The following is a 22771-nucleotide window of genomic DNA, read 5'->3' as shown; positions in this document are numbered from 1 at the left end:
TGCTTGCTGTGTGACCTTGGCAGGTCGCCTTACCTCTCTGAGCTGGGGTTTCCTTGCCTACAAAATGGCGGATTGTTGGGCGGATTAAATGGGATAAGATGTAGAAAGCACATTGTTGGTGCTTAGTAAATAAAGGTGTGCTCCCCTCCTGGTGAGGGGACCCTGGGGAGCCTTTGGAAGGGGCCCGGGTGTCTGCTGGCACAAGGTTTTACACACAGGAGGCACCTACTGAATATTTGTGGAAAGAATGAAGGTGCCCAGGGCGTGGGAGGCTGGGGTTATATGCGTGTGTCCTGCTATGTAACTGCTCTGTGATCTTGGGCAAGTTCTTCGCCTGATCTCTGATTCTCTCAGAAAAGTAATTCAGGCTATCCCCACCAACCCCGACTGTTCTACTCCATGCTGGAAATCAGGGCTGTGGGTGAGCGTCATGTTTGAAGTTCATTGCCTTCCTCCGTTAGTGGCATCCGTGAGGACTCTTCTCCCTGCTGCCTCGTGCATTCACAAACCAGTAATTGATGAAATTGGGAGCCCCCGGAGGCAGCTCCGCCGCAGCAGCGCCGATGGCCTCAGCAGGACCCCAGGGCGGCCCGGGAGTCCCCATCTCTCCCTGTTCAGTCTGGCAAACGTTCCCGTGTGTGGACAATCGCCAACAACGCCCTGGCATATCATGGACCGGGAGTGGATTCCAGCTTCTCCCAGACCCTGGAGGCCATTTCCCAGGGAGGGCATGGGGTCTCCTCCCGCTGTGTGTGTTGGGCTGAGCCCTGGAGTGGCATCGGGTGGGCCTGGATTGGCAGGCTTCGCTCTCTTGATTTCTGGCTCTGAGACGTTTAGGCAATGTACTCACTCACCTTCTCCGAGTCTTACCTCCTGTGCAGAACAATGCAGCCACAGGAGCGGCAGCCCCTGAAGGAGGGGGAGCGTACAGAAAGGCAGCTTTGATTTGCACGTCCTCACCCAAGCGGGTTCGTCTGAAGGAGACAGTGGCTTGAGGTGGTCCTTGTCTTCACTCACACCCCCTGCCCCGGGCATGCCCTCCACCATCATGCCCATTTGAGGAGCACCGTGGCTGTCCACTCCTCGGCTTAAGGCATCCTGGACTCCCCTCTCTGTCCCACTCCCTGCAGGTGCCTCACTCCCTGCTGGCTCCACCTTCAGGGCACAACCATTTTCTCCCCCTTCACCTGGGTCACTCTGGGAGCCTCCCTGACTCCACCTTCCCCCTCTCCTCGAAGCAGGTGTCTTTGTGAACCACGCCCCTGCTTGCAGCCTTTGATTGGATGTCCCATGTGGCCTGCGGGATCTGTTTGGATACCCTCACTATGCCCACCTGGGGCACATGTCTCATTTCAGTATCTGAAGTCGGCAAGCTGCTTCCTCCCTGCCAGGCAGAATCATTGCCCCGCTGCTTCCGAAAGCCCCCTTCCCACTGGTCAAGCTACCATGCTTCTCGATTTTGTGTATGCAGCCCCTTTGTCTAGAAGCAGGATTTCCTCCATCCCTCAAACTCCTGCTTATTCTTGTAGACAGTGTGTGGCATCGCTGCTTCCCCGAAGCCTTCTCTGATCGCCCCCTGTCCCACCTCCAACAGTCTGGGCCAGGGACCCTTTCCTGTGCCCACCCCGTCAAGTCCTCCCAGCAGTACTGAGATGCCCTTGAGGGACACGGCCCGCGATGATGCATCTTTATCCTCCCGCCTCTGGAAGCCCAGATAGAACAAGATAGTAGCTTGGGAACATTAATTTGGGCAGAAACTGCAGAGATCCTTGCAAATTAAGTGTCTTCAGACCTAGACAGACTGGATTGTAATCCTCAGCCTGTGGTCTGGTCTGGCTGTGTGATCTCGGACAAGCCACCTAACCTTTCTGAGCTTGGAGGGCCACGAGGAGTGACAAGATGACACCGACAACCAGTGCCTTCTTCTTCCCCACTTGCCGGACAGCAAATGTCCCCGAAGACACTTAGGACATTTGCTCTGAGCAGAGCAAACCCAAAGAGGGGCCAAGCCCAGTGGCCCCCAGTACTGTCCACAGAGAGCCCTGCATAGAACCCCCAGCAGGAGCAAAAATAGCAGCCTTGGGGCAACCGGAGATGCAGAAGCCACAGGAAGAAGCCGCAGGCCGAGCGGATGTCAGCTGCTCGGAGGCCCCGCTGAGGTTCCTCCAATGTGTGTGCCGAGCTTTGCAGCCTCACCCCTGCCCTCGCTGGCTCCTCTGACCACAGCATCAGATAAGGCCTCGGAAAAAGTGCTGGGGAGGGGTAATCTAGTGCCATCTGTGGGGTACACTCCATCCCCTCTTGCCTCTCTGCCTTCTCCTCCCCTCGCTCCTTGCTTGTTCTGCCCACCCTCCTGATCTCCACTGGCACACTCCCACCCTAGGGCCTCTGCCTGGGCCGCTTCTCCCCCACATACCTGCCTGGCCCACTCTCTCACCTCCTAGTCTTTGCTCAACTGTCACTTTCTTAATGAGGCCTGCCTTGACCACCTGTTTCACTTGCAGATCCTCCATCCCAGCACTCGGCTCATCCCACCTGCTTTCTGTCGTTCTTAGAACCTTCTACCATGCTGTGCAAGTGACTTATTGACCATGCTTTTTGTTTGTTTTCTGTCTGCAATGCAAGAGGGGAGCTCCAGGGATCTTTAGTCACTGCTGTCTCCGGGGGCCTGGAACAGTGCCTGGCACCAAGCAAATGCTCAGTAAATCTCCCTTTAGGATACGGATGCATGAGTGAAGGGAGAAGAGCCAGCCCAGCAGAAGAGGGTCAGGCTGGGTTTGTGTGGGTTCTTATTTCATGTGCATGTACACACATGGGCACATGTACACTCTCACATACATGCCCACAGCCACTTTTGGAGCCTCTGAGTGTTCAGGTCGGGGCTGTCCTGGGACTGATGGTCATCGAGTGTTTGGAGGAAAGAAGGGGAGACTGACAGCAATGCCAGTGTACAGGAGACCTGTGCTCCAGGCCCAGCGCCTTGGCACACCCAGGCATGGCTCAGCTGGCAGGAGAGTAGCGCTCCGATGGGAGGTGGGGGAGGGATGGGGCGGGAGACATCAGCAGGGCCTGGGCACCAAGAGGAAAATGTGGGCCTTCATCCTGACAGCAGGGCCTTGGAAGGGTTTTAAGCAGGGGAGTGACTTACAGATGATTTAGGATGGACTTCTCCTGGTTTGTGATCAGGTGCAAAAACCCAGGCCTTGTTCTTCCACCCTCTGAGCGTCAACTCTATGCCAAGAACCTCTTGGCAGTGCTTTTCACAAGGTTTCTTCTTCTTTTTTTTTTAAATTGATTTCAGAGAGTAAGGGAGAGGGAGAGAGAGATAGAAACATCAGTGATGAGAGAGAATCATTGACTGGCTGCCTCCTGCACGCCCCCTCTTGGGGATCCAGCCCACAACCCAGGCATGTGCCCTTGGCCGGAATCAAACCAGGGACCCTTCAGTACACAAGCTGGCGCTCTATCCACTGAGCCAAACTGGCTAGGGCCACAAGGTTTCTTATGAACCCATTACATAGATGAGCAAACTGAGACAGAATGGAGTATCACAGATCCATCCTTCAGGTGGCAGCCTGAGTCATCTTTTGCTTTTTTCTTGCCTGCCTCCCCCAGTGAACTCTGAGACCGGTGGGGGCTGGGGCCGTGTCTGTGGAGGGTGCAGGGAGCTCTGGGCCTGTGAGGATGGCCAGATGCTCCTGGATCTGTCTGAGGAGACAAGCGCCTGAAGAGGAGCAGCCTAATTCCTGTTACACCTGCTCTTGGTCCAGTCCTAGTGCAGCCCATAGTCACCATAATGTGAAAACTCTGCCTGACGTTTTAGCAGCCTGAAGGGTCCTCGTGTCCATGTGGAAAGACATCAGATCTGGGTTCGAATCCCAGATCAGCCACCTAATGGACAGAAGATCTTGGGCAGTTTCCTTTACCTTTCTTAGCCTCAGTTTCCTCATCTGTAGAATGGGGATATAGAAGGAAGGTCTCCCAACATGTGTGCCCACTGCTTGATTCAGCACTAAACACCCTCATCTGAAATCCAAAGTCTGGCTTCTGACTAATGGTCTGTGATCTGTGTGCTGCCACTGAGGACCTCGTGGGGCACGGGGCAGAGCCAAAAACCTCGTTTCCTCTCGGTTTCTCGGCAACCAGTGCCTTCTTAGCCACCTGGGGTTAAGTTGGGTTTTGTTGGCTCAGGAGCAGAGGTTAAAGCTTGGGCAGAATGAGCCCAGATGTGCAAGCATTTCTGGTTTGATTTAAAAGGCAAAAAAAAATTTTTTTTTATGAATCATCAGAAAAAGAAATCAGAAGGAAGTGTGTGACCAAGGAGAGGAAATTAGGGTTTGCAAGCTGCATGAGTCACCCCCTTTCTGACTCCTGGGGATCGCTTGCTCTTGGCACTTTTCATTCATCTCTGCGACTCTGGGTTCTGCATTTTGGAAAACACACTGGGGACTGTCATGGTTTTATGCTGGCTCCCTTTCTACCACCGATGTAGATTTCTCTTTCTGAACCACTGCCACACTGCTTTAATTCTTACTGCTTTATCGAATGTTTCTCCCCTGCCCAGGCTCTGCTCAGGGTCCTGCTTCCTGGTCCCAGCCCCGATGATCACAGCAACTTCTGCTTGGTTTCCTAGACATGCTCCAGCCTTGCCCTCCCCAACCCATCCTTCATCCCGGAGCCAGAGGCCAGTTTCTAAAATGCAGCGCCCCAGGGTGGCCCTGAGCGCTCTCAGGATAAGGTCCTGCTTGCTTTGCATCTCAGCCCTCACTGCCTTCCTCTCCAATGCAGGAGCCCTCCTCTGCAGCTCTCGGCCTCGGCAGATGCTGTTCCCACTGCCCTCTCCCTCCCATTTGGTGCTTTCCGCCCTCCCCTGGCTAATTCTGTTCAGCCAGCGGGTAGATTTGCCCGGAAGCCACCCACCTCCTCTGAGCAGGCTGTGGGCTCCCATGTACTCCGGTCCCCAGTATCCTTACCCCCTGTATTTCAGTCCTGTTCCCCTCACTACACCACAGCTTCAGGAGGACCGAGCCTGTGTCCCTTCCATCACTGCTACCCTCCCCGGCACTCAGGACAGAAGGCTGTTTGAAGCAAGACTGAGTGGGCAGCCCTGCTTAATGGGCAGTGTGGTGCGGGGGTGCCTCCTGAGGCAGTGGGCAGGGGTCTTGGGTCCTCGTCTTCCCTGCTCTCTGCCTGGGGTGGGGAATGGGGGGGGGGGCGTGGGATAGAGGGGGTGGCCCCCGTATTGCTTCCCAGTAGACTAGAAAGTGTTTTCCCTGGTAGCGGAGGTGGGAAGGATCCGTTTCACTGTAATATCTGTGTTTTGTGTCCAGCCCCCCACCCCCCCCCCCGCCCTTTGTCATCGAATCAAGTGCATGTTTTTTCTGTGTGTGTGTTTCTGGGTAGATTGCCTCCTGTGTGGCTTTCCTGCTCATGTCGTGTCTTTGTGTCCTTCGGCATCTTGCTGTCTCTTTAATTTGACGGAGCCATTTCTGCATCGTATATATTAACTGTCTCATAGTTGCTGCTATTTTCTTAGTCTGATGTCCTTTTCTGTGTGGCTTTATTATGCTTCCTTCTCCAGAAGATATTAATGCGTGTGTATTTGAATCTGTCAATCTCCCTTCCTCCGTGATTGCTTCGAGGGCCGAGGAAGTTATACCACCGCCGCGCATCTGATAAACGTTCTGTGCTGTTTTCTGATATTTCCCGAAAACATGACTTTTCATGTTTAACTCTTTCATCTGTTCCGAGTACATTTCGGTGGGCGGCTTGCAGCGGGTATCTGGTTCAGTGTTCCGAAATACAGGAGCAGGCCAACCCTTGCTAGCCCCATTCTGTGTATTAAGTAATTGGTCTTTGTCTCTTTGTTTTCAGAAGGAGAGACAACATCGGGTGGTGGTGTGAGGGGTGTGGGCGTGCACAGTTAAGACCGTGGCTTTGCCCCTCTCTGGCTGTGATCCTTGAGCGCGCTGCTTCAGTTAAGCTCTTCTTCTCTATCAAACGGGATCACGATGCCTCCCTCACAGGCTTGTTGGGAAGACTGAGTGCACCATGGGACGTGGGGCACTGCGCGTGGAAAGGGGCACACCGTTAGCGCCCTCCTTAACCCTAGTGTGTTCCCAGGCAGGGTGTCTGATTCTGCACTTCCTCCTCTGTTTCATTGATTTAAAGTTCTCCTTCAACGTCACGGCCACACGGCTTTAATGACTCAATTGCTGCTTCACAGAAGATTGTACTCTCTGGCCACACTGGGCACCCCAGCATGAGTCTTCTTTTAGAAATATTGCTTCAAACTCTCACCTTTTTCTTCTTTTTTTCAGTGAATGTTGATTCCCCATCCACTCTGCACTATAACCCCACTTCAATGATTTCTAGACAACCCTCCCCCCAGCATACACCCCACTTTTATCATCCTCCCAGCTGCCTAGCCTTTGCTCTCTGGTCCCTCCATCTGAGAGGGGTACATCCACGACTCTCACCTGGCCTAGCTCCTGCACCCCCGGCGTCATCAGTGCTAATGCCTATGCTCCCCGTGGACCCCAAGCTTCCCTGGAGACCTGTTCTGGGCCCCTGGCCCCTTCAGAGACTGCAGGTGGCTGGGTACATCGTAGGTGGTCAGCCAGGGCTTGGCCTAGGCAGGGGTGCGCCCCACATGCTTGAGCTAAATCTGGCTTCTTCTGGACACACGGCTTGGGGACCTGGTAATGTGGTGGCTATAACCCTTGGCATGCTATTGCCAGTAACTGTGGGCCATCTACCAGCCCTTGCCTCAGTTTCCCCAATGGGATCATGAGAAGGTCTCTGAGGCCCTATCAGCCTGAGTCCCGATGACTTATCTTACACTTGGTGGCTCGGTGGTAAAGAGGAAGTAAAAGAACTCATTGGCGTCCGATGTGCCTTGAAGTGAGGTTTGCTCTCTGTCTGCTTTCTGGAGAGAAAAGGTGAGTTAGTACCGGGCTCCCACCCCACCCCCACTGCCCTCCTGGCTCCTGTGGTGCAGGGTTCCTAAGGAGAGCCCAGACCCGGGGCAGGCGAGTGCGACAGTCAAGAGCAGAGGGCAGCTGGGGTGATCGGAGGGCCCCGCCTTTCTAGGGCACCTCGGTGTGCCCACGCACTGCCAGGCGGGATGGACACCCCCAGCAGTTCCATTCCCTTCTTACAGGAGAGGAGTCGGAGCATCCGAGAGGTGGGACCCCCGCCACGCCACACAGCGGCTCTCAGTGCGGAGTCAGGCGTGAGCCCAGGTCTACGGGCTTCCAGAACTGGGCTGCCCCAGTGTTCTCTGGGCTCCCAGGTCCCAGGCAGATTTTAATGCAGCGCTGAAATACATAGCCGCAGTGTTTACAAATACCATTTCCTGTGCTATCTGGTACCGACAGGAGGAAGTGAACGTGGTACTTTGTCTGTGTTAGGTTTTGGGGTTAGATGCAAAAGTGCCAAGTTCAGATGACCTAGAAAACCTTTCTAGGTCAAATTACACTTTCAAAAGGTTTTTTTTTTTCTTCCCCTTCTTTTTTTAACCGCCCCACGATTGAACGCTGTCGTTGACATATTTCCCTTCCAACAATACAAGCCCTTTGTGGCATGATTGCGGCTTGTTTTGTAGCGCTGGGGAGAAAATATCTTCCAGATCATCTGCTGCTCATTGTCCCAGCCACACTTGCCCCCCGCCCCCCAACCCCGTGCCACAGCCCCACCCGACGTATGCTCCTGTGGCTGTTAGTTAATTGTCTTTGGCAAGGAACTGTTTTGGGATGTATTCCCAACTGCTCAGATGATAGATAATTGTCAGGCACAAGTTCTGGCAGCGCCGGGTGACCTGAGGCTTTGGACCGCTGACCGCTGACCACAGCTCAGCCTCTGGGGAGGCGGCTGCAAGTGGACAGCTCTGTGTCTTTGTGAGGCGGCAGGGCCAGACCGCGGGAGTGGCACAGCCTCATCGTTAGAGTCTGGGCTCTGGAGTTCCAGTTCCTGGGTTTGAACCCTGACTCCATCCACTTGCTAGCTGTGTGACCTTGGGCAAGCCACTTAACCTCGTGTGTCCTCAGTTTCCTCATCTGTATAATGGGAGCCTTAGGAGTGTACCTTACCTCAGAGGGTTGTTGGGAGGATTACATGAGCTAATTTTTGTAAGTCAATTAAAAGAGCGCCTGGCTTTTGGTAAGTGCTATGTAAATGTTGTCCAAATGAGAATAAATGATCATCGCTGTAGGGAATGCTGTCATAAGTCACCCAGATCTCTGCCTGACTGAGACACTCACTTGGCCAGCCGGTGACAATATTGGCTGTGGCTGGCTCACAGCTAAGTCTCTCTGGGTATTGCCTTTGGTGGAAGGAGGGGGCCTTGCCCAAGGTTATCAGTCACCCTCCGCCAGGGCGGCCTGGATCCAATGACTGCCCACTTGGGAATGCAATGGCTCGGCTTTCTGCCTCAATTTGGGACATCTCTGCAGAGCCGTCACGGCTCCAGACTCAGTGGAGGTTGAGGCTTCTAATGTGTGCTTCTCACAGTTCAGCTTGTCCCTCTGCCCAGTCCTCCTCACTGTCCTGCAGGCTCCCCAGTGAACTTCCTGCCTCATCTCAGAGTGTTTCCCGGGACCCTGCCCTACAGCCACAGGTGACCATAGATGCTGAATGGATCTTTTTAAAATATATATTTTTACTGATTTCAGAGAGGAAGGGAGAGGAAGAGCGAGATGGAAACATCAATGATGAAAGAGAATCATTGATCGGCTGCCTCCCGCACGCCCCCTACTGGGATCAAGCCCATAACCCAGGCATGTGCCCTTGACCAGAATCGAACCCGGGACCCTTCATTCCACAGACCAACGCTCTATCCACTGAGCCAAACCAGCTAGGGCTGAATGGATCTTGATATCCATTTAAAAGACACATTCCTTTCGCTTGCTTGTACTTCCAGAAGCCCTTTGGGGAGTAGCCTTAGGGTTCTGCACGATCCCTGGGCCCATCTTTGGGTTTGTGCCATTTACGCATGACAGACTTGCCCTGGCCAGCTCGCTGTGCTCTGGAGGGACCTGGCTGGACGTTGGAAGGCAGGTTGTGGAGCACTCACTGTTCAAATGGGAAGAGGAGGGTCTAGCTCTGGAAAACCCAGAAAAGTCTAAACTTACCGAACTGCCCAGGGGCCAAGAGCCTTGCCCATTCAGCCCGCTCACACACAAATGAAGAAACGGAGGCCGGAGAGAGGAAGGCCTTGTTCAAGGCCACACAGCGCACGAGTGCCTCTCTCCAACTTTGGGGGGATGGTCCTTTGGGGAAATAATGGGGTGGGGTGGTCTTAGAAGTGGACGTGGGGCAGCTGGTTACGGTGTTTTGGTGCAGCCAGTGCTTTTGTGGATGGTCCCCAGCAGAGGGGCAGCCCTGTGGCCTGGGATGGGCGTCAGCAGTGGTTTCCTGGAAGGGGGCAGCATGGGAGTGAGTGGAACTGCAAGGAAAAGAAAGAGAAGGGAGGTGCAGGTGGAGTACAGAGCTGTGGAGGCCTGGACGTGTGGGGGCTTGTGGTCCATGCAGCGATCCCAAGACATCTGAGAGAGGCAGAGCAGGGGAGGGTGGGAGAGGCACGGAGGCCAGCCTGGACGGCCAGGTTGGCAGGGGGCAGGCTCCCAAATGCATTGAGTGCTACAATAAAGAATTGGGACTCTTCCTCGGAGTGGGGGTGGCGGGGAGTTGGGGCTTGAAGGAGAGGGAACTGGGCAGAGCCAGAAGGGGTCTTCTCTGTCATGATCCTCACTGGCCCCTCACTGCCTGATCAAGTCTGTGCTCAGCGAATAGTTGTGGGATGAATGGCTGACTGTATGGGAATGGAAGATTGTTCTGAGGAAAGATGGCTTCAGCTGCAGTGGAGGAGTGGGCAGGTGGGAGCAGGGAAAAGCCCTAAGGCTTTGAAGAAGCCAGCTCCCAGTGGGAATGGGTTTATGGGTCAGAGCTGGGAGTGTGGGTCCCTATCCTCTCTCCTCCCCACCCCGGAGAGGCCCATTGGCACCAGCTTAGGCGAGACTCGACACACTGGGGGTACAGGTGGGACGGCTGAGAAGACACACATTGGCATCTCCTGCAGCAGAAGCCGGGTGGTGCAGGGTCATTAAAGTCATGAACCAAATCTGAAGGGGTCCTGGCCCTGCCCTCGGATGGCCCCATCCACCACGCCCTGACCCACTTTGCAGGCCCAGCCCCCGCCAGCGCAGGCAGCCCCGTTGGAACCGTTCCCCCTCAGAGCGACCAAATGAAAATGTTTGTTGAAAACAACATGTGCATAATTAAAGCTTAATGAGCACTTGTCTGTTTGGAATGTGCAATTAGATTTATAATCGGGGATGGGAGTGAGCTCCAAATGGCTTTAAATGGAACGGAGAGAGAGGATAATTTTTGCCATAAATCTGTGGTAATGTGGACAGTAGATAGAGACACAGGCGGCCATGCTATGCCCACTGGGCAGTCCTACCCTCAGGCCCTCTTGGCGGCTGCAGCTGGATAATGGTCTTTGAGATGTGTCTGCTCTCGGTTGGGGCTGGAGCCCCGGTCTGCAGTCTGTGAGCTCTGGGGTGATGAGAAGTTGGTGCCAAGTCCAGCTGCTCTGGTCCCCGGGGGACTTGGCCAGGCGAGGAAGCCGGCATCATCACCATGTCACCCCTCTGCTGTGTCCCAGCACTTAGAACTCAATGAGCATTTGTAGAATGAGTGAATGCCTTGTACCAGACTCTTGCCTTAAACAAGTCCCTCTCCGTCTGGGGGCCTCAGTTTCCCCATGTCTATCTCCATGTGATTTGGATTCAGCTATTGCTGATGTGGACTCTTCTATCTCCAAGGTTCTGGGTGTGGAGCAGAGGGTGGCTGGGACGGCATCTAGACCAGCTCTGTCTAGTAGAAATATAATGCAAATGGCATATGGACCTTACAACTCTCTAGGAGCCACATTCAAAAAAGGAGAAAGAAATAGGTGAAATTCATTTTAATAATATATTTTAGTGAACCCCATATATCCAAAATCTTATCCTTTCAGCATATATTCAATAGAAATATATTGGTGAGGTATTTTGCATTCTTTTTAACACTTTTGGTGTAGTCAGTCTTTGAGACCGATGTATATATTACACGTACACACATCTCAGTTTGGACTAGCCATGTTCTGAGCGCTCAGCAGCCACATGTGTCTGGTGGCCACCATTCTGGACAGCGCAGGTCTAGAAGGAGCATGATGTGGTTGGAGCCAGGTGGGAGGGCTCTGCTTGCTCCCCCATAATCTGGGGGCAGGGACTCCCACATCCTGGAGGAGCCTCCTGGTAGCCATCTGCCACCGGGGCTGTAGTGATCAGTGGCGTTTACACTCTCTCAATGATTTTTCTTGACTAAAACAAGTGGCACCATTCAAGGAGACTATTCTCAGCAATGGGAGGGGGTCCTGCAGTGGCCACATGCTGGGCTTGCTCAGGAGGCAGGCTCCCAGCGCCTCTGGCAGGCGGTCCCCCTCACAGGTACACAGAGCCCCTGGCCCAGAGTGGTGAGGTCACCAGCTTGCAAATGGTGGGAGTGAGAAGCCAGTGTGGGCTGTTGAGGGGCCAGCAGCCTGGACTGCAGACTCAGCTTGGGCATGTCCTGGCTGTGTGGCCTTGGGCAGATCCCTAACTTCCCTGGGCCCCAGTCATCACACTGGATTATAGTTCTCAACAGGCAGAATAAGAAAGTGTGTTATGTCTGACAAAGCAGGACCACCAGTAAAGAGAAAACTTTTTTTTTTGAGGGGGGGGGGGAAAGAAATTGATATTTGATTTTTCAGGAAGAAAGCATGAAGTCATCATCATGGGAAAAATCAGGCCTCAGTTGGACTCTCTTATGAAGATTTTAATTTATGAATTTTATTTCAAATTATATATGGCGGCTAGAGGCATCCGAAGTCTATTCCATGCTTAGAACCTTCAAAGTTTGCATGAAGCCCCACAAAATTTCTTCATCTACTGGAGAGAGGCAATTATAGCACCCTGATAGGGTTGTTTGTGAGGATTAAATAATGATGTAAGTAACAGCTAATAATTATTAAGTGCTTCTCTGTAGGAGGCAATGTTCTAAGCCCTTCCTGTATATTAATGTATTTAAGCTAAAGGATAGTTATACCCATTTTCTAGATGAGGAAACTGAGACACGGTAGCTTAGCTAAAAAGTCTCACAGCTTGAAAAGCAAGCCAGGGGTTTAAACCAAGGCAGCCTGGCGACATAGCTCATGTTTGTAACCACTGTGCTGTCATCCTTCTCCAGGTGCCAGTGGGCCTGGAGGTAAGCACCCAGGGTCTGGTCCGGGTTTGAGCCTGGGGCTCTATCCCTGCCCCATTCCATCTGTGCAGCGTCTCTCTGTCCCCCTCCCCCAACATCTCCTGGTCTTGATGTGTATCTCTGTGAGATTTCCACCTAAAACCGCACTCTCGGCAGGGCCCAGCGTGCAGCTGCACATTCGCTGCCTCTATCTTTTGAACCGTGTTTTATCTGTGCAGAATGAGTGTTCTCATGGCCCCATGTGGGGGCTGGAGGGAGCAGTGTATGCGGCTTTGATTGTTTCCTCTTTAGATCTTCGTGAGGCTCATCTCTCCGTGTCTGTGACTGGCTGGGCTGAGGGCTGTGCATCCTTGGTCTTTGATCTGTGTGTCTGTGCAGAGGGGAGGGGCAGCAACTTCTACAGAACAACTGTGGCTTTCATACGTGGGGTCAAGGCCAGGTTCATAACAGACTGTGTGACTTGGGGCAAGTTCACCAACCACCCTGAGCATCACCTTGCTCATCTCTACAATGGGCTGGTCATGCAACCTGGGGATCTGGGAGGGCTCCAATGAGACAGCCAGTCACAGCTCTGGCATAAGGTCTGGTATACAGTAGGTGCTCACATCAGCCTTGGATATCAGATCTGTCTAGTAGAAATATAATGCAAATGGCATATGTACCTTACAACTCTCTAGTAGCCACATTCAAAAAAGGAAAAAGAAGTAGGTGAAATTCATTTTAATAATATATTTTAGTTAACCCCATATATCCAAAATCTTATCATTTCAGCATATATTCAATAGAAATATATATACCTGAGAAATATATGAACATGAGGCCTTGGATATCATGTTCCCTGCCCTTCACCTAGCCAACTCCTGGGTGTCCTCCAAGCTTCATCATGGAGCTTCCAAGCCACCTTTGCTGGATGCCTCTCCTGAAAGGCCCTCCTCCCTGCTTCCACTCCCCTGCGATAACCTCATCCTGCCATGGTCACATTTGTCAAAGATGTCAGAGGTTTGCCATCACTCGCTATCTGAAACAAGAGGCTGAATTCATTGCTGCACTTTGCAAAGCTAGTCTCTCCAAATCAAGCAAGAGATGATCTTTGCAGGATTTGGGGAAGCAAAGGGTCCTGGGATGGGAGACTTTCAGAAGCAGGAGGTTCTGCGACTGGCTGACCCTCAGGTGTGGACACGTAGCTATCGAAGTAAGACTGTTGGTGATCACTGACCATTTGGAATGGGCTTCACACAAGTTTCGTAGTTACTTGTTCTAGTATTGGGACTATGGGCAAAGAATGGCCTGTCTTCCTTTCTCAGACTTGAAGATTTCATTCTCCCTGAAGCTGCTTCAAAGGACTGGAGGCTGCTCCAGGGCAGGGGCTGTGTCATAACCATTACAGTATGCCTGCGGTCAGTACAGTGTTGGCACATAGTAGGCAGTCGCTGGATATAGTCAACGAACAATAACAGTCGTCCCCTCTGTAACCTCACACCCCCTTTCCTTTTATTGCTTTTCAGTGCCTGGGACAAACTTTATTTATTGTAAATCCCCAGTGGTTGGGAGCACGTGACTAAGTGCATTGTAGGTACTTAGTACCTGATACAACAAGGGCACCAACTGATTTCATATTGTTCAGGTCTTAGACCAGGACCCAGGGTGGGAATGAATGCGGGGAAGACATGGGAGGGACGGGGTCAAGGTGAAAGAGCTGACCTTGAACAGGAGGTAGACACTCTACCTTTTCAGTCTAAAGGAAAAGAGGTCAGGATGGGTGTGATATAATGTGGGGAAGGGCAGAGAGTTGGGGGAGGGAGTATTGGATGGGCTCAGTGACATAGGAGACATGGTCCTCTGCTAGACTGAGGGAATGCGGCTGATGAGGGGATGAGAGTTTAGCATATAATAACAACAACAGGTAACCTTTATTAAGCACCTGTCAAAAGTAATTACCATTATTAAGCATTATGTTACAGATAGTAGCTCATCTAATATCTGATAACAGATATAAAAGGCTTTATGAGGCAGGGATTAATAACTGCCATCACTACCATGTTACAGGTAAGGAAACTAAGGCAACGAGATGGTCACACACAGCTAATAAGTCGTGGAACCAATCCATACTCTGATTCAGCAATCAGTGGTGCTGCCCAGTATATCACACTAGACCAGGGAGTTGAATTAAGTCCAAATCTGACTTTGGATGGAAGCTTTAAGGGTGGGTCCAAGAATATGGGCTTATAGCAAGCAAGACTGTTAAAGTTGGAGTGCGTTGCCAGAAAAAAAAAATGATGGGACAATGTAAAGGCGGGGGTGGGGGGGTGGGGGGGTTGGAGGCTCCTGCAACACTCGGGATGCGGTAGGAGCTGAGACTTGGGGCCAGTTGTCATGGAGCTTCCTGGATGCCAGGGTTCATGATGTGGAGCACCGTAGGGTTTTGATCTGAGCAGTGGAGTGATTGCCAAAAGATCCCTTGTGATAGCTAGGGTGGAAGATGGATTGGGTGTTGAGGGTTGGGGGGAGAAGCTGAGCAGAAATCTTCTGCAGGCGATTGGATCAGGAGGATGTAGGATGGAAGGGGTCTAGAGTCACCCTGTGGCACTGGTGGAAGATGACACCTTCTCTTATGATGGCGGAGCACTAGAGAATAAGCAGGTCTACACATATGTCATGAGTTCAGTGTTGGGTGGGTGTGTTGAATTTAGGATGTTCATGGACCAAATGGGGTAGATGTCCAGGGGGAAACTGTATCTTGGAATCTGGAATGAACTTAGCTAAAGATGAACATTTGAGTCAATGACATGTCATAGCCCTGAGAAACCATGACATTGTCCAGGAAAAGCATGAATAGAGTGAGGAGGAAATATCACACCTACTTATCTACCCATGATTCATCCCACCCACCCATTCAACCCATTTCATTCACCCAGGCATCCCAGGCATCTACCCAGGCATCCCCTCTCACACACACACATCCCAACCATCTATTTGTTTATCCCACCCACCATCTCAATCTTCTTCCCATCCACTTATTTCTTCGTATTCACCCAGCCATTCCATCTCATCCACTACCCACCCGATAATCCCTCTAATCCCAACTATCCAGTCCACACATCCCAACCACCCTTCTGCCTATCCATCCATTATTCCACCTACCCATCTCATCTTCTGATGCCATCTACCCAGCCGTGGTGTCATCTCTTTATCCACCTACTGGCCCATCTCTCCCATTCATTCCCCAAACCATTCATCTTCCCCTCCCTCCCATCTGCTCATTCATCCACCCAACCACCATATACCTACTGACCATGCATTCACTCATTTTACCAGTTCCTATTATTTCCTGCCTTATGGTAACCACCAGCCACATGTGACTTTTGAGCACTGTGGCTACTAGAAAATTTAAAACTACATATGTGACTTGAGTTGTATTTCTACTGCTGATTTATACCATCCACCACCCATCCATCCATCCTCCCTCCCTTCCATCTATTCATCCACCCACTTACCATATTTGTTTAACACACAGATATTTAATTTATACCTATTATGAATAAGTGGCTCTGTAGGCCATAAGAATGAGGAAACTGAGGCTACAAGCAGTTAAGGAGCTTGCCCTAGGTGGCTCAGGTGAAGCCAGCATCATTTGACTAAGATCAGGTTTTCTTACCTTTCATTTTGGCTGCCTATTTGCTCGGTTTCCTTAAAGATTTTTTTAAAAAGGATCTATATTGGGTGGGGGCTGTTGGAATAGGGGCCCAGGAGCCCCTCTGGCCAAGGGGACTACACAGCGTGGGGAGAGAAAACCCCCTTAGAAGCCTCTGTGAACTGGGTGCCTGGTGGCCGTCATGAAAGGGTTATCCCACACATTCGATGTTTGCAAAAATGTGGGTTCTTTCAGATTCCAAAACTCATTTCCATGACAAAACTCTTGGGAAGAGAAGATGAAGGCCTGGCTTTTGCAGAACAATCTTCCAGCTGTAATGAGGACTGAAGATGGCGATGGGAAAAGGAATTATAATTAGAATATGAAATGGGGAAAATTAATCTATTCCAGTGAGTGCTAAGAGGATGTTCTGGTGCTTCATGGAAATTCTTAGACTGATCTTTCCCTCTACATTTTTCTTTTCACATTTTAAAGCATACAGAAGGCTGTGTGGTGTGAAAAGAGGTTTTTGACTGAGGGACTGATGAGTTGTGAGCTATGCACAGAATTTAAGTTCTTGTGCATCTTTGCTTTGCATGTCTCTACCTGCTCAAGCTGTACATGTTGCAGTGCACATCCATGTGAGTTATATCTACATGGCTGCACATGGTGTATTTACACACATCTGGGCCTCCCCTCCTTCCCATGTGTGCATGCTGTGTATTGTATACTCAGGCCCGTAAATGGATATGTGCACACTCATGCTTGTGCTGTGGACACACCTGTTTGTGTTGGTTTGTGAAACCCATGGATGTGGTACATGCATGACTAAGTGCTGTGTTGAACGCTGTGTTTGGTGTGACATGGGCCCCCACTGGTTTGTGGTGCATATGCGGTCACCATGCTTGGGCACACTGTATACGTTGTATACCTTTGTGGTCACACACACACTGAGCATTCACTGTGTGGTGGGTGTGGATGTGGTGTTTCCATCTTGCCTGTGAGCACAGAGGCTGGCTTAGTGACATCTCCCCGTGGCCTGTAAGTTCTTTCTTTCAGAAAGGAACCTTCAGGAGGAAGGCTGAGGGGTAAGCCAGGCCTTAGTGCCCTGGAGGCTAAGCTCGAAGCCTGGAAGCCCTTGGGGTCCTCCTCTCTCTCTCCTTTCTTCCCTGCTCCACCCTAGGCAGAGGTGGACAGAGAAAAGATGTCCCCCCATCTCAGGGCTCTGCTCATGGCTGCTCAGTAGCCAGGTCCCGAGCTCAGTGTGCTCCCAGCACCCGTGCCAGGCACCGGGGTAACCAAATGGAGGCTGACCCAGGCCCTGCCTTGAGAACTGCCACCAACTCCTCAGGTTCCCCTTAAAAGCAGGAAGCAGGCTTGACTCCCACATGTGGAGGAGACGAGTGAATGAATAAGCCCACTGGAGGCAGGCTCTGGTGATGTCAGGGGACCCACTGCCCGACCGCCCTCCTACGCCCAGCACACACATCAAAACCCAGGTCTCTCCTGCTCACATCCCCAGTGCCATTCCCCTCTGCTACTGCGGATAAGTCCTCCCTCCCAAACCACTAACACATCCTCCTCAAACACCTATCGTGTGCCAGGGCCGAGCTGATCGTCGGTTATACAGTGCGGGTGCGGCAAAGCGGGTCCCTGCTGCCAAGGAGCTCCCAGCCCGGAGAGCAAGCCGAAGCGCAAACAGACCCTCGGAAGTCCAGCCTCTCCCCACCTGTGCCATCGGGCAACTGCGTATCTTCTCAACCCGTTTCCTTGGTTTTCAGCAGGGAAAAGAGTGCCTGCTGCTTTAGGTTGTTGCAAGGTTTGAATGAGACCTTGGACGGAAAGTATTTTCGGCGGTGGGTACACTCGGCATTTGTTGAGTGCCCGCTGTGTGCATCGAGGGAGAAGGCACACAGGGCCCCTCCTTTCATGGTGGCTCCGTCCCGGCCAGCATTTAACAAATGGGCCACAGCACGGGCCTTTGGGGTCATCGCTCCCTCTTCTCCTTTGGTACATATGCCCATGCCTTTAACCCATACAGTACTGTTTGATTCCTATTGCTTTATCAAATGTTTCAAATACCTGGTTAAACTTCATCTCCCTCCATTTCCATTCTTTCTTTTAGAGCATACTTATAAATTACATGTGGTTTTTTAAAAAGTTTCACTTTTATCGAAGTAATAGATGGCCCTGGTGACACGCAGGAGCTTCGGTTGAAAGCTCCCTGCCCCGCCCATTTCACAGTCCCATTCCTGATGCCAGCCCGTGGTAGGTGCTGGGGGGCTTGGAGGTGACCGGAACACTGTGCCAGCCTCGATGTTGCTCCCCCACGGGGGCAGAAGACAGACGTGCTGACAATCTATGTTGTAAGTCAGAGGAGGTGACAGCATGGCAGACCTCCTGGAGGAGGTGGTCTCTGAGCAGGGCCTTGAAGCATGAGCTCTATGTCCAGTGTGTAGACGGAGCCGTGCATTTGGAGTCAGTGCCCCGGATCCTAGGCATGACATGGCCTTTTCTTCAGCTAATTCAGCAGCCACGGAAGGATCTCTGCCTGTCCCTCTGCGGGGAAGGCATTTGGATGTAACCACCAATTCCACTGCCTTTGATGGGAAGACTGTCCTGGTAAAGATAATGTGTTCCACCCATCCACCCATCCACCCACTCATCCACCCACCCATCCATCCATAAGCATTTATTGAGTATCTCCTGTGTGCCAGGCACTGTTTTAGGTGTTTGGGAGCCTCTATTTTAGTATGTGTGTGTGTGTGTGTGTTGGGGGGGGTCCAGCTATAAGCAGTGAACTTGGTAAATTATGCGGATGCTAGAAGATAAAGGGGGCTATGGAGCAAAGAACAAGGAAGAGCAGGACGGCCAGGGGACCTGGGGCCGGTGGTGGTGGTGGAGGCTGGCCTCCGAGGCAGCTGTGAGGAAAGCCTGTCCGACTGAAGTGGGTCTGGATGAACTGACATCTTGTGCCTGAGGGTGGGCGTGTGGACTTTCACAGCCTCCATGAGAGCTGCTTGGCAATGTCTGTCCAAGTTACAAAGGCACACACAGCGGGACCCAGCGGTTATACAGACAGAGCCTACCGGAAACTCACACCCCTGCGAGGCGATGGAGGCACACAACTAACTATTCATAGAAACAACTCAGTTGCCCATGTGCCCAACTAGTTCCATGTCTATTTTATGTCCATCCTGTGGAATACTAGGTACCAGAAGACAGAATTCTGTGCTGATATAAAAAACTTCCCAGCCTAGCCAGCGTGGCTCAGTGATTGAGTGTCAACGTATGAACCTGGAGGTTGCTGGTTTGATTCCTGGTCAGGGCACATGCCTGGGTTGCGGGCTTGATCCCCAGCGGGGGGCATGCAGGAGGCAGCCAATCAATGAGTCTCTCTCATCATTGATGTTTCTATCTCTCTGTCCTCCCTCTTCCTCTCTCTCTAAAAAAATCAATAAAAACATGTTCCACAAGAAAAAGAACAAGAAGGCTTCCCAGATGTGTTGCTAGGAGAAACTTAAGGTGCAAAACAGTGTGTATAATATGCTGTTATGTGTGTGAAAGAAGCGACGATGGAATGTATGTATGCGGGCCATCTCCGGAAGGATATAAAGGAAGCTGGTAGATGCAGCGACTGCCCCTGGAGAGAGGCAGTGGATGGCTGGGCGGTGCGGTGGGAGGAGATTTTTTCACTCTGTTGCTTTTTGTACTTTGGGAATTTTGAACCATGTGCATATCACCTAAGAAATAAAATAAAATTTTCAATGAAAATGGCCAGCTGCTGTTGGTGCCCCACCCAGAAACTTGACTAGCTAGCACAGCCATCCCCCATCTGTCGTGAGCTCTGGCTGCAAAAGGCTCACAGCTGGCACAGTTCTCTGGAGAGCTGTCCTCGGTCACACAGGGGCCATCCTACTCAGAAGGCTATGCCCCCACCTGTCTGCTAAGGGCAGCCCACAGCCAGTGGAGCTACAAAAGGCCAGCCCCTGGCTTCATGCTGGGATTGATTCCTATTGCTTTATCAAATGTTTCAAATACCTGGTTAAACTTCATCTCCCTCCATTTCCATTCTTTCTTTTAGAGCATACTTATAAATTATATGTGGTTTTTTTTTAAAAAAAAGTTTCACTTTTATCAAAGTAATAGATTGCCTGGTGACACCCAGGAGCTCCCCATGGGATCAGGCTGCAGCAAGTCTCCAGCGGAGACCACATCCTTTGCTTAGCTCCTTGCACTGCCCTATTCTACCTCCCTCCTTCCCTGTACGGTTATTCCTAAAGGATACTTCTCCCAAACCACATGCATCTGAATTTTTGACTCAGGCTCTGCTTCTAGGGAACAGGGTCCAAGTCACCTGTCTTAAGGGAAGGGAACTACCTGGAATTGAGCCAAGTGCTCTGCTGGTGTCAGTGCAACATCCCATGAAGAGGGGACTCTCATTATCCCTGTTCAGTGAATGAGGAACCTCAGAAGTTCTGTCACCAGCTCAAGGTGACACTTCAGTGGCCCCAGAACCCACGTTTCTCCCACTGCACCTGCTCCCTCATGCTCAGAACTCTTCCTGAATGCAGACTTGGCAGCTGCTCAGAACACAGGACTGTAGTTCCTACACATGGTTCCTACCACGGTCCTTACTGCCTGCAACCAGCGGTGGCCTAAGGGGCAAATGGGAGGGGGCAGAGCAACTTAGGACGGTAAGACTTGGAGGGCACGTCTGGGCCAGGCTGTCATGACACCAAAGCTGTGGAGACCTCAGCCTCCCTCCATCATGTGGAATTCCAACTCTCGCTGGTAGCCCGAGGTCATTTTGGCCAAGAGAGATATTTCCATACTTCCAGAGATGGGGAGCTCAGTATCAGGCAAGGCAGGCTGCCACATCTGTGGACAGGTATAAAGAGCAGAGAGGTTCTCTTCACTTCATCCTTCGTGTGATGAGTGATGCTAACCCTCAGGAGCTGGGGCTGCTCCTCCACCCTGGAGGGATCCCTGCTGACTTGGAAGCCTGGGCTCGGTCTTTGCTCCTTTCCCCTCCGTGCATTCAGTCCCCTGATCTCCTCTGGCTTCTTCTCCTGGGCCTTCTTGAGAACATTTTATTCAGAGCTTCTTCTCTCTCTGTGTTCCAGTTTGATGGTGACAGTGCCTACGTGGGGATGAGTGACGGAAACCCAGAGCTTCTATCAACCAGCCAGGTGGGTGCCCCATCCTTTCTGAGTTGGGTTGGGGGGGTATCTAGCCTTGGGCTGGCTGGAGCCAAGCTGCTTCTGGGGTGGGAGAGGTACAGAGTGGGGGCCACAGCCCACCACTGTCCTCTTTCAGAATAATTAAGAATATCAGTTGAATCCCCTTAAAAGGGATGATCAAACCAGGACTGTAGTGTTTTCTATAAATCACCTACTATTATTAAAAACTAGAGGCCTGGTGCATGAAATTTGTGCAGCAGTGTGTGTGGGGGGGTTCTACTCAGCCCAACCTGTACCCTCTCCAATCCGGGACATCCCTCTCACAATCTGGGACCACAGGCTCCTAACTGCTCCCTGCCTGCTGGCCTGATTGCCCCTAACTGCCACCCCTGCTGGCCTGGTCGCCCCCAACTGCCCCCCTCCAGCCTGGTTGCCCCCAATTGCACCCCCCTGCTGGCCTGGTCACCCCCAACTGCCCCCTCCCCCCGCTGGCCTGGTTGCCCCTCACTGCCCCCCTCTGCCGGCCTGGTTGCCCCTCACTGCCCCCCTGCCAGCCTGCTGTTCGGTCGCCCCTCACTAACCCCTCTCCTGGCCTGGTCGCCACATGCAGGCTGCTGTTCAGTTGTTTGGTCGTCCCTCACTTACCCCCCTGCCAGACTTGTCGCCCCACGCAGGCTGCTGTTCGGTCGTTACTGTGAGGGCATCCTGACCAATTTGCATATTCCTCTTTTATTAGTATAGATTGGATAAAACTCAAAATGTGTTGTCCATATTCCCCATGCACAGAGGGGAAAATTTCAGCAGCAGTGAAAAGAGATGTCACATGTTCCTTGGTGCTGCCGGCCCCTTGCCACCACACAGCACCCATGGGGGCATACGTTGGTGTGGAGGCGTACACCTCATGCAAAGGCACGTGGGTTTCTCCTGCTGGAAGCCGATTTTCCACTGAGAGCCTGGTCTCTGAAAATTAAGGATTTTTTCAGCTGGGAGCATCCTCATACACTCTAATGCCGGGGAGTTTCCTCACTGCAGGCTGGGACTCCGGGGAGGGTCCTCACTGCAGGCTGTCTTGAGGAGTAGTAGACATTAGATCAGGCAACTAAGGCTCAAGGATGTTTACTGACTCATCCTGGGAGCAGTACAGCTGGCATTTGAACCTGCATAGCTGGAACTCAGAGCTGCACACATTACCTTGTTGTGTATGTGGAGAGCTCTGGTCCCACCTCAAGGCTGCCACCAACTTGTTTCAGTCTAAATGTCATTCTTTAGAGAGCTCTTGGTGACCCCAAAGTCCAAATTAGGTTCCCTCCGCATGATTCTCTCTCATGGCACCGTGTCCTTTTAACTCACAACATCTGCCACCGTTTGTGGTTGTCTGCTTACTTGTGTAATGACTTGGTTAGCATCTGATTTCCACTCCAGATTGTGACCTCTAGGAGGGCAGGATCTGGTCTCTCTTTTTCACTGTTGTGTCCTCCATTGCAGCACAAAGCCTGGCATATAGAAGGCACTCAAGAAAGGTTTGCATAATGAGTGAATGTGGCTCCTTCTTTGATCTGACTACAGTTTTCCTAACAGTGGAATGAGGTGGTTGGACTCACAAGGGTCTTTCCAAGTCTCCTGAGCCATCATTCAGAGATTCTTCTTAACTTAGAACTTTGTAAAGAAGACA

At 51.8% G+C, this 22771-nt stretch overlaps 1 protein-coding gene across 5 annotated transcripts in view; it reads left to right on the top strand.

Annotated features, from left to right (window-relative positions):
* The window catches only part of TOX2 (TOX high mobility group box family member 2), a 107733-nt gene that overhangs the window by 17270 nt on the left and 67692 nt on the right, over positions 1-22771 (top strand). For all 5 annotated transcript variants that reach the window (XM_028137106.2, XM_054723874.1, XM_054723875.1 and 2 more), the window contains exon 2: positions 21043-21108. In XM_028137106.2, the coding sequence (XP_027992907.2) occupies positions 21070-21108 (39 nt within the window). In that variant the 5' untranslated portion in view covers positions 21043-21069. The remainder of the gene's footprint in view (positions 1-21042; positions 21109-22771) is intronic.

The sequence above is a fragment of the Eptesicus fuscus genome, chromosome 12, assembly GCF_027574615.1.
Source record: "Eptesicus fuscus isolate TK198812 chromosome 12, DD_ASM_mEF_20220401, whole genome shotgun sequence".
NCBI classification, from domain to species: domain Eukaryota; kingdom Metazoa; phylum Chordata; class Mammalia; order Chiroptera; family Vespertilionidae; genus Eptesicus; species Eptesicus fuscus.
The sequence above is the reverse complement of the archived record's forward strand: the minus strand, read 5'-3'. Positions and strand labels throughout refer to the sequence as shown.